The following is a 12631-nucleotide window of genomic DNA, read 5'->3' on the forward strand; positions in this document are numbered from 1 at the left end:
GTGTGTGTGTGTGTGTGTGTGTGTGTCTGCCAGAGAGGGGGGAGAGAGGGAGACCTAGCGCAAAGGAGAGTAAAGGAGGAAGGCAGGGGAGAGAAGGGAGCTTGCTTCATGCACTGCTGAAGGCTGTCAGAAGCAGACCGTACAAGCAGCACGCTGGCTGGTGTGCAATTTAAGGGATAGCATTCATTGACTTTATTCATTGAATTGCTGAAGGACAGATATGACATCCGACTGCTGCTTCTATATGTTCTTGCTTATTGGTACCAAGGGTAAGTGTATCTGGCTTTTTTTCTTGTTTTGAACATTGCAAAGCAGATAGCTGACAAACTTCAGTAGTGGATTTTTTTAAAAACTATGATATCTTAATGTTATTTTACCGTTCATGGCAATTATTCTTGGATAGAATCGAAGTGTAATGCAGTGTCTCAAGGTTACTAGCTACATGTAAGGATCAAATATTTTTGTACTTAATGCTTTGAGAGTTACAATTAATAGTTATGAGTTGAAATTAAAAAAAAAAAAAAGAAACCGTTTAAACATTGCATAAATACTTGCTGTAAATATTTAATGAAGGTATATATAGAACAGAGTCATTTCAGATGCCTTGAAATCCACATTTTAGACTCAGTTCGGTAGTTTTAGTGATACTGTGCAGTCCTACTAGAATTAGTAATTCTCAAAAAGTAGATTGTGTTCAGGTAACAGGAATTTTTACCCTCTGATTCAGCATGATAGGCAATATAGCATGCAAGATGGAGACTGAATTAAATTTACGTTTTCCTTCAGATGCAAATCCCTTCAGTGTGGTTGGAGTTACACCTGACCTTCTCCTTACTTTAGTAATGTTTTCTTCATTCCATTCGAGTACCCTGTTTGTAAGTGCTGCTTTCGACTTGGGTAAAGCTGTCCCTGTGAAGCTGCTGATACTGATCTATATGTTGGATTTTCCTAATTATTACAAGTTTCTTTAGCTGTAATTTTTATATTAAATATTGCTTTTGTTGCACTGTCAATACTAAAATAATGTTTTAGTAATTTTGTAGATTAAATAGCAATATTTTAAAAAGCAAACCTTTGCAATATCAACTGTTTTGTTAAACTAATAGGAGCATAAGGCTGAATTCTGCCACTTTCTTCTGTATTGAACAATAGCTTGCTCTCTTTCCTGCTTTTAAATTAAAGCTTTTGGGGTTTACATGTGTGTACTACGCTGCTTAGCATAAGATTTGTAAGGGATATTGCCCACATTAGGAGTCTGGGAAACAGAGGTCCACTTACACTTATATTTATGGTTGCAAAGCTTAGCTAAATCTGTGGAAAAACTCTAAGCAGTTCTATTATGTTTTGGAGGAATACATAATATGCAAGCTGCAAGCATGAAAAAACAGGGATATTAATGTATTTGGAATTAAGCAGGCTATGATAATGAGATCTTATCAAGCCTGTGAGCTTCATAAGCATCCGTGTTATCCATGAGCAATAATCCAATATTTAAAGGTAGTTCTTCAAGGTATGCAGAATAAAAGCTAAAGGATTTCAAACAAATTAAGCCTTTCACATTACTGCTTTCTATATCAAAACAGTAAAATGTTGAAACATTCATGCAAAATGTGCAAATTATTATTGGTGTAATTTCTGCTGGGTTAAATTGATCTCAGCTATGGAATTTATAAAACATATCAAAATATATTAAAGCATATTGCAAAATAGGATATCAGATGACTGTGAATGACTATGGGCCTTCTAGTGTTATAGTTATGATGGCTATTACCTCTTAAGGTGTTTGTTGGCTCATCATATATAGCGTATTATAACACTTCTAAGAAAACCACATGGCTCATCTAGATTTGTTAAAGAGGGAAGCAGTGTACTCATAGATTAAAGCATGCGTGTGCCTGGAGTCTCTGCCACCTGTTAGTGCTCTATTTTGCACCAAAATGGGTTCCTGCTTAGTGCCACTTCTCCTAACCTCCCTCAGTGCATAGTTCATAGCTTCACTGCCTTTCAGGGTTTTAGACAGCAATCTAAATTGTAATCACATCTACAAGTTGGCTGATTTCATCCACACAATAGATTTAAACTTTGCTCAAGTCTTAAGGCTAGTTGATATTAAAACAAACACTCCTGAAGTAAGTATAATTGTGCTTAGAAATTGAATTTGTGGTTTGTGAACTGCTAGAAGTTCAGTGGTAAAGTTTTGTTGTGTTTGTTTTTTTTAATTTCTACAACTCGCAGATGCTCCTAATTCTTTAAAAAGTAAAATGAGAAATGTCTATTGTACAAAAGCTACTCTTGCCTGACCCAGCCATATCAATTCAACCCACGCCTGCTTAGTTTTCCATTCAACAGCTAAAGTTGCACACAAATAATCCCAATAGCTGTTTTATTTTGCTCCGTTCCTTCAGATTCCTCATTAAATCTTTTTATATGAAAAGCTTTCCTTCCAAAATCCAAATAATCAAACTAATTCACATAATCAAGCTTTTTATGCACCAGCAACTCTCAGCAACTGTCTGACTACTTTCCCATGTGGAATATACCATACCAGGTAGAGGGTTTCTTTGAAAACAAAGTAGCATCTATACCATGGTTTTCAGCAGCGCAACAGCATCAACTGTAACATGGAGAGAAGCAAATTTTAGATTCCAGTTGTGGAACTGGCAGCATTGAATGGGTAGCTAGGATAAACACCTGCCTGGGTGGCTCGCCCCCCTTGCAAAGCTAGCTGGTCACTTAGGCATGTGACTGGTGTTGCACTGGCTGCTGCCACATCTTCTCTCTTAGTAACATAATCAACTGTAATCACTGCAACAACCATAGTGCACAGTTGTGTCCTTAGAGTCACTTTGATTAGCTTTCTGGGGACAAAGACTATTTTGTCCTCCTGGACTTCGGCTAAGTTGCGGACTCTTAAACAATTCATTTATCAATCATTAAGAAAAACGGAAGAACATTAGTATCTAAAACTATTCAAAGTGAATTCCAAAAGGGGTTTGGCAGGCTCCTTGTGAAAAACAATTGTGACTGTTACTATTTTAACCCTATATGCTCTATGTCCCTACCTGAAGTTTTCCATTTCTATTTCTGCTTGTGCCTACAGTTGCCCTTCCCTCCTCTTTCTGTTCTTCCCCTTGTATATTTTTTTCCTTCCCTTACCCTCACTTCAAAATGCCAAGGAAAACTTTCTTAAAACCATATGAAACCTGTTAGCCATTCTAGTGCTGCATGTACATGACAGCTGTTTTCAAGGCCAAGATCTCTTACACCAAATGCTTTCTCTCAAATGTGGGAAAGAGACCATCCCAAATCATTTGGAGAAGTGCATGTTTATGATTGTGCAGGATAGCGCTCCTGTTTACATAGTTTGTAACAAATTTTAAGATCCCTTCCAAATTTGTAGATAGGAAAGTGAAATTTCTTCAGCCTTTGCACAAGCTCAAATAATCATTGTGTAATAATAATTTTTGGTTGTTTCTTTTCTGTCATTTAACTTGGGCATTAATCTGACTGGCTTCCCTGTGGCTAGAAGAATAATGTGCATCTTGTATACTTATGTGTACAACAAAAATTAGTATCTTTACAGAAAATCAGGGAGGAAAACTAGATTTCCTGAGGAAATTTCCTGATGTTGGAGGGTAGTGAAAAGCCTACTCAGTGATAAACTAAAACTCTGAAAGTTAGATCATTGTCATCTGCACAGGCTGGTCCTCCTGCCACTGCTGCATGGGCAAGGATGCTTTCACCTCTCCATTGAAAGCACTAGGGGCTGCCCAACTTGCAAACCTGTCTTGGCTGTTTAGAGCAACTCTACCAGACTTGAACCATTTGCTCTGAAATTTTATATGCAATGTGGACTTTTTTTCACCTTGAGCAAGAAGACCAGCAAAACTCTACCAAAATCATTTCATTTTTTCAGAAAGTGAGGAATTGGTACTTTGCCTATGTTGAACAATTCTGGGAATCTTGTATTAAGCAGTGCCTTTTCTTAAACAAATAAGGACTTCTGCAGTATTCCTCTGCAAATCACTGTGTCTGAGAGACAGTCCTCTGACAGGCCACCCTACTAAAGCTAATGAGCCTGTTCAAGCCTAGTTGCGGTAGTGTAAAAATTAACCTTCTCTAATGGATGTTCCTGGATGCTACAGACCAGAGTGAAACTCATCAGAGGAACTGTCACCAGCGATCTCGGTGAGGGTTTCCTGGTGGTGCCGTGTGTCCTATACTTCGAAGCCATCAAATTAGACTTTGACATGACTGGTTCAAAGCGGGGAGGCGTAAGAAGCTGAGAGAATCACAAAGTCATATTGGTTGTGCCTGAAAGACAGACAAGGTGAAAATGTATAGGGAAGGACTGAGCAAGGAGACTGAAAGCAGGAGAGGAAGGCAGTACGAGGGAGAAGAGAGGTAAGGGAAAAGGCTAATCAGAAAGGCTATTAGTCTGGGAGAGTAGAGGCTGAGGAAAGGGACGTGTGAGAGGGAGCCCGCAGGGAAGAGTGAATTAATTAAAGGAGAAGGACAAGGAGCTCTGAGAGAGGGGAGTATCTGAAGAATAAAGTCAGAGGATGGTGAGACCAGAGCTAGGACCCCATGTGGACAGAAGGGGATGAGAGGATGGGAAGCAGGTAGTGATTAGGCAAGAAAGGAGGGAAGTGAGGTAAGCAGCCAGGGTGAGGAAAAGGTGAGACTGAGCAGAAAAAGCTTGGTGCTTGGTGGGGTGAGCACTGTGCTACAAAGCTGGAAGGAAGCTCAAGATTGTCCTGTTGCTTACTATCTCCTTGCAAAATGTCTCCTCCTGCGTAACACCTCTGCTCAGAGGCTGGTAATTAGTGCTATCGGATCACTCTGCCCTCTCAAACACCGAAGGTCTGGAGAGCTAAAGGATCTGAACTAGTGATGCAGCATGGTGTCACATTATGCAACGTCAGAGGAAAACCAGTTTCCTCTTTTAATAGCCTGGGATGTTACCTATATCAAAGAACATTATTAATTTTGCAAACTCAGTGCTTAGGAATCAAGATGAAGGATGCAATCTCAGTTTGTCCTATGTGCACATACTACATTTTCTGCATGCTATAGCTCCACAAAAACTTGTGCTTTTTCTACTGCATTCGAAGAATGAATGAGAAATGTATAGTGAATTATGCTGCCTGTGTGACCCCTTATTCATTTGCTGTAGAAGATAAAGATAAAATGTGAATGAGGCTGGGGATTACAAAATGACGGCCGTGTGATGAAGGCAACTGAACTCTGCTGTGGAAAACTGATTTCTGTTCCTTTTTCTTGCCCCAGACAGTGATGCTCTAAACGCTTTGTAAATGGATAATAATTATATGGTGGGTTTTTTAGCTTTTTTGGCTTGATCATCCTGATGTGGCAGTGTTCATTTCACAGCTGCCACTGAAATCTGTAAAAGCTGTGCTTTAAGTAAAATATGAAGCTGATTCTGAAAGTAGGAACCTAAAATTAACAGAAACATTTGCCATACATATGTTAATGTCTCAGCTCCTCGTCTGAGCAATAATACCATATTCTAAACTGTAATCTAAGAAATCTGTGAGGACTTCAAAATGGGAAGTCTAATTGTTGTAGCTGTATGACTGAACTAATGAGGAATTTAATATTGTAACTTGCAAGTGGTTAGACTGTAGACTAAGCAGCAGGATACCGGTGATCCATTAGAAGACTACTCAAAGTGTAGGTAAAGTGCCTGTAGCATTATATGGAAGTGTATTTGCAGAAATGTATGAAATTTAAAGATCTGTGACAGAATTTGAATGTATGCTGCCAATAACTAATGTCGCACATAAAGAAGTGACTTTGTATATGCAAAGAAGTAATGCACAATATTATGCTCCCTAACTGCTGTGTTGCCCTCAATGTTCATGAGGGATCCAGCATGCAGCTGACTTGTGTGACAGGGCAAGATACAGATACGAGGAAGAATGACTGATGGAAAAGTATGGGTTTGAATGAGTCTCTGGAGCCATCAGCTGTGGCCTGTTGGGGAAAGCTGACCCTGGGAGGGCAAGTCATCCCTGAGTACCTGATGTCGGGGGAAAAAGGTGGCCAGGCAGCGGGGAGGAAGAGTCCCACAGCAGCTACACTGATCCTGCAGGACTTGTGCACTTGAGATCACTTAGCAGAGTTTATCCAGAGAGGACGTTAAATCACCCAGTCCTGTATACCACAGGTCATTGTGTTCCACCCGCGTACTCTGTAGCAATCCTGAGGCTTTATTTGGTCAAAATGTTTATTCTCAGTCAAGTAATTTTTTCCTCCAGAGGAGAGCAAGTGCCACTACAGCACTAAGGGTGGCAGAGGCTGTATGGCAACTGAGACTCAAAGATGTGCATAGGTCTGCCAAAGCAGATGAACGCTGCCTCTTTCTCCTCTGCTCTGTAGAGAAAATAAAAGCACTGACTTGACCTGGGAGAAGAGTCTTTTGCCTGTCACAGACCTGATTGACAGTGCTGTGCTGAACGTGCAGAAAAAAGCACAGTGTTTGGAAAGGTGGTGACATTTTTTTACTTAGAAATATGTATTTTTTTCTCTTTTACTTTGTTTTTCAGTTGCAATTAAAAAAAGAGATCTAAAAATTGGTGAGATAGCAACTGACCAGCTCTTCTTTGGAATCAACTACTAAGAACAACATCCATTCATGAAACTTAAGTTCTGTCCCCAACATAGTTAAAACCAAAGTTTGCGCTGTATGGAAAAAAAGAGACTATGTTAATGAATTTAAAAGCCGTGTGATTGTAGGTCAAATGCCTTGATTAGTCTGGAGAAGTTAATAGTAATACAGTCGACAAAGATGATCTGCATTTTTAGAGGTTTATTCAAGAAGGCCCATCTACCATGAAAATACACTCCCTGATGTCATTTTCTGGTCTTCAATGCCATGTTAACACATGTGAATTGACTGTTATGTTGTCTTACCTAGGAACTATAGGCACTTGTTTCCAGAAACTTTAATTCTTTTCTAGTATTCAAATAACTCTGCAAGCCTCTAGTTCTTTTGGTATTTTCTTCATATTTCAAAACCTGTTGTATAATAACATTAGTTTCAAAGTGTTTCTCAACTAATTCCTTTCAAATTCTTCCTATGGCTGGTTTGAAAATATTTTCATATAGAAATGCTGCTTTTTTTTTCGGTACAGATTTTCAGCATCAAGCAGAAAGAATACAACCACTTTCTTCTTTCCAAATATGTATCAGAACAGTATTGAATAGCTGAGCTTTTCTACACTCCTAAGACTTATGTCATGTGAGGTTTTTCTTTTTCTTAATATGTTTTAGAAAAAACAGTTATTTTTAAATAAGTACTGATTATTTCTCTAGCATGCCTACATACACATTTTTAGTTTTTATCACTATTTGATTTTATTTTCATTTTTTCTTTTTTTTAATCTTTCATTTACATATTCACGGCTTTCACATCATCTTTTAACCAAATTGGTTTCTTGCCCAGAGAAATAGTTCTTGTACTTATGGATGTGCAGCTTTGGAGAATCTAACAGATATTTTTAAATATTCAGTCACGTCAACAACTGTTTTAAGTACTGGAATATGATCTTGTAAGTTACAAATACGTTACCCTGATATAATTGCCTTATTCAGTCTGTTGTGATGTCTGGTAACACAAAAAACTCTTTTTAGGAATTAACTCTTCATTGAAATAAGGTATCATAACAAAAATATTTCATTTTACATGTGAAGTTTTAAGATTTACTCTCTGGATGTGTCCAGCAACATTCTATACATTTTATTTAGGGAAAGATTAGGAGTTAAGAATATTTAATACATCTTCACTGGGTAGACTATAGGTAATTGTCTAGGTCAAATAAAGTAAGGATCTTACAGTTAAAAAAAAAAAAGGTACTGTCTTTAATATGATAGACAATAGAAGTACATAGACACATTGACTTTAGATCATAGATGTCCTTTCGCATCCTATTTTTTGTGATTCGAGGTGTCTGTCAAAGCTTTTAGCTATGGAACTTTTAAAGCCTTGGCAAAAGCTGTGTTCCAATACTCTCTGTTCTCAGTCCCCTTTCCACTGTCATGATACGGCTATCACAACAGCCTCTTATGATCCCCACTGAGACCGGGGCTGTATTTTTCTAGGCACTCTTCTGCATGCCTTGCCCTGAAAAGCCCACCGTCTTGGTCAGCAAGTCAGAGGTGGAGTGAACAGAGACCTGAGGGAAAGGTGTCACAGGGCCAGGGCGATGCATCACATCACTGTTGGAGCAAGCCTCACCTCCTCCCACTCCTGCGTCCTGCCTCCTGTGCCACGCTAGAGGTGGATCATGATAGCACTACTCTAAGCTATGTTTCACAGAGCATGCTTTCGCTTGTGTTGACAATGAGAAAACACTCAGTGTCAGGAATGGACATCATCATGTGTTGATTTAGCTGGAGAGGGGTTGAAAGGAAGAGAAGGAGGAGCTATAGACTATGTGGAGGCAAAATCCATTAGTAATCCATGTGAATGTATTGTTTAGCCAAACTGCATCTAAAACGGAGACAAACTTCTGAATGTAATTTCTCGTTATCTTTTGTAACTTGGTTTGCAAAAATAAATATCCAGATAACTTACACCTACGTGCTGCTAATGCAACGTTTCTTTACATACATTAATAATTGTATAAAATCTAAAAGTTATAATCTTAAAATCTGTAAATCTTAATCTGCATGCACGTTTTATATAACATGCAAAAGAAGAAATAAGCCAGATGTCTCAGATCATGGTTCAACCAGCTAACATTATTCACTTTAAGAAAGTCAGAAATCCTATTAGCTTGAGATAATTTCTGGTTTATGGCACTTTAACTGGAGTGTCACTATTTATAGCGGTGAGTTATGTTTACTCATAGTGAAATATAACAGAGATTGGAAAACTTGTGATTTTTAAATTGAACCAAATATTCATGAGTCAGAATCCAATAATAATGTATTTATTTAAGCACAGTGTCTGCAAATTGCTTTTTCACAAAATAGTCCTGTGAGCTCTGAGAGGACAAATTCTCTAAAATACTTTCAAATTGTTTTATTTCAAAACAGAACAACAAGGGATTCCATTTTTATAATACTTTATGAAGGTGGAATCTCATAGATTTATAGGGCACAGCAACTCCCAAATCTGAACTTGTAGTTCTATATTAAATTTAAATTCTTAATAGTTATAAATGGTTCTTAGTAACAAAAGTATGTGAATAAATAACCGGTATCAGATAATCCTGTTTCAGGCTCACCAAGACATAATATCTTTTTATTGTTACAAAATTATTCTTAAGTATGCTTTAGAGCTTCATTTTAAGTTATGCTGGCTTAGTTCCATTAAGAACTATCATTAAAATCTTTTTAGCCTTTATTACAGGCACAATGAATGAAAAAAACAGATTATGTTTCATATTTCAAATACTTTGTGTAGGGCTCTTTTCTTCCATTCTCTCTCTGGAGTCTTAGATAGAAAAAGCTTGAGAGTATTTTACAAAGATTTATTTAAGACTGTGTTACTTGGGAGAAGAGGAAAAATATTGCAGCTTCTGAAATTGTGGCTTATGTGCAGCTTGCTTAGTTCAAGCGACTCTGTAGCAAAATAAGAGACTAAAGAGCAAAAGAAGATGGAGAAAGAGAAAATAAAATCTCCCACTGCCCCCCTTCAGGTTCTTTTCCTCTGCCTGTGGTTGGGCTGATGGTTCTTAAATCTAGTTTTCTATCATGAGCGTTGCAAGATGTTCATTCTACTAGTCTTTATTTTTTTTTCCTCATCAAAAGAGCATACCAAAGTTGGTATGAAAGAAGTTACAGCTAAGTCATGCAATTTTTTTTTTTTGGGGGGCAGGGAGAAAAAGAAAAAAGGAAGACAGTTTTGCCCTTTTTGACCTAAGAAAAGTTAGGCAAAATGTTATGATATTTTAGATAGTTTTCTGTTATGAGAAGTTAATAATAGTCACACAATTCTTTGCTATTCTGCTCATTTACAAATAATGTATTCTTAGAACATCATACAATTAGAATATCAGCAAGTCATTTCCCTGTTCATTGCCTTTCTAATTTCATTCCCATTTTCTTTGCAGCTTTCTCTTAGGGCTTTGCTACAAATACTTTCTGTCTCATCTCCTGGATTTCTTTTTACTTCCATGCATGAATGCACATGCACACAAACTCCTCTGCTGTACATGATATTGTGTCATGCAAGTCACTTGAATCTGCCCTTTCTTTATGGAAACTTAAGAGACATATTACAAACATCTGTTGTTTGTTAATTTAAATAACTTAGTTTTCACTAATCAGTGTTTCACTTTTGCTTACTTTACTTACGGCGCCTGAGTTAACTTGTGCAAAGCAACACGTCTGAAGTGAACTTCTTTACAGTAATCTCTACTTACTGTCATTATGTATTTAAATTCAGAATGCTGGTTATCCAGATGAGGTGAATGATTGTTGCTTGAGGGACACTAATTTATTGATAACCAGCTGTCCTTGATCCTCTTGGCTAAAATACATTTTAAATTATTTGATTGCTCAGATTTAAAAAAAAAAAAACAAACAACTTTATTAGCTTATTACTAAGCATGTTATGAGATAGCAAAATAAATGTAAGATATTTGGCAAATACTGCTATATAAGAAACTTTTTTCCCTGGGATTACAAAACATCAAAAATGCCATTCCTGGTGTGAAGCTTCAGAGATCTTTCTTTTTCTTTTAGACGTGTCTTTAAATTGCTAACTCTTACAAATGTGGTGTTTCAAAGGAGGAAAAAAATGATTATTTGAAACAGATTTCTTTTATCTTTGGGGCTCAAAAAGCCAGCCCAAGCACATTCCTCAGTGGGTGTGAGGAACAATCAGCTCCCGGGAGGGGAGTTTTCCTTGATTTTGATGGCTAACTATTGCCTTTCTGAGGCTTTCAGGTGGAATGGTACTGACTAGCACAGTGTATTTAACACGTTTACGTTGGTGCCTTCATTTTTGTTCTATATCTAATGCCACCTGAACAAAACCCTAGTGTTTCATGTGTCCAGCTTTAGACGTTATATTGCACCGCTGTGAAAAAGAAATTAGTGAAATCGAAGGAGTTACACCAATGCAAAACAACACTAGGGCAAAGGAAAGCCTACCTTGATGTGTTTTCTATTGGGAATCATGTCAGAATGCAGGGATAGAACTTATTTCTAAACAGAAATAAGAGTCAGATATCATTTAAATTCTGTGTATTTGGGGAGAGGAAGAAAAGGGGAAGTAGAGTGACAGAAAGGTTTGGCTCTGCTCATTAATTTGTGTCTTTGTTAGACGTTGTGCTGAACCCTCATCCTCTGGGAATGCCCTACAAAATTTGAGTTTCCGGATAAAATTCATTATACTACATATTAGGCTTTCTCAAATAATATTATCTCTTTCAGCCCTTTCTGTGTATCAGAATCTTTTTTATTCTAAGTTTTGTGGAAGCAGAACAAAAAGACAAATTAATGAAAGGTATAAGAGCCAAATCCTCTGGCAAGGTGCCATGTGACCAGTCTGAATTGCTCTGCTGGCAGTTTCTGGCCCTGGAGTAGATTTATCTGGCAGTTATACAAAGAGGATCTTCCAGCACTATAGCTGGATTAATTAGACTGAATTATCTGTGGCATAACTGATAACTAATTTCGCTAATGTTGTTATGAGATTGGAGTCTATATTTTCAAAAAGAGAGTACAAATTTTCTGCTTTGGAAAATGCTTCTAAAATGAAAGCATTGTGTAAACCCACAGCAAGACATAAAGGCACTATATGAAATTAAAATCTAAGATAATGACCAAATTGGCATGCAATATAGGCAGTCATAACATATGCATCTTTTGTGCTAAAATCCTTTGCACTATATCGTGCTTAATGAAAGCAAACACTTTACATAGTCAGTCCTAAACTTACTTATGTGTGTACTTCAAGTACTACGTAGTCCTAGAATGACATTTAATATGGTCTACTAAAGATCAATGTAATGCAATAAAACTGAAAATGTAATTCTGGTTGCAAGAGCAACAGCCAAAATGTAAAAAATTGCTGGTGTTTTAGAAATGAAGCTGTTGCAACCATTTGGCATTCTGAATAAATGCCATTGTGTCACTTGCACCCAATAAAATCTAAAATTACAAACATGATGCGTATGCTATACAGATATTTAGAAAACGCTATAGACATCAGGGCTGAACAATCAGCAAAGGAGGAGAGGTGCAAATTACAGAAAAGGCAATGTAGTGATAACAGTTTGATTATACTCCTGTGGGGATCCTGTACAGATGTTTAAATCTTTTAAGCCACTGATGCTTTGCCTTAAGGATTAATGTTAAAGTATCTGTCGCCACTAGAGCAAGGTCTATTTTGGTCTACAAGTTTTGCTCAAGGGATTACTCCAAACGTGTACATTAACAGAATTAAAGTTCAAGTGCATAAACTGTTTTTTACTCTTGTATGAAATGAGACTCTATTTTCAATGTCATTTATGGACAGTTTTTAAATGTTAATAAAAATAATTTTAATAGTATGGGATTCCCATTACATACTCACAGAAATCACTAGAAAGCTTTTCCTAAAAGAAGTATCAGGTTTAGGAAAGCCTTTATAAAATTACATACTGAAAAAAAC

The 12631-nt window shown here is 37.2% G+C and overlaps 1 protein-coding gene across 1 annotated transcript in view; it reads left to right on the forward strand.

The window, feature by feature from the left end:
• Positions 1-220: 220 nt before the first annotated feature.
• Positions 221-12631, forward strand: part of RXFP1 (relaxin family peptide receptor 1) — a gene marked incomplete at both ends in the record, with an annotated part of 49560 nt that continues 37149 nt past the window's right edge. The window contains one exon of the mRNA XM_082315261.1: positions 221-269. Coding sequence (XP_082171387.1) covers positions 221-269 — 49 coding nt within the window. The remainder of the gene's footprint in view (positions 270-12631) is intronic.

The sequence above is a fragment of the Platalea leucorodia genome (assembly GCF_965183815.1).
Source record: "Platalea leucorodia genome assembly, chromosome: 6".
Classification (NCBI taxonomy): domain Eukaryota; kingdom Metazoa; phylum Chordata; class Aves; order Pelecaniformes; family Threskiornithidae; genus Platalea; species Platalea leucorodia.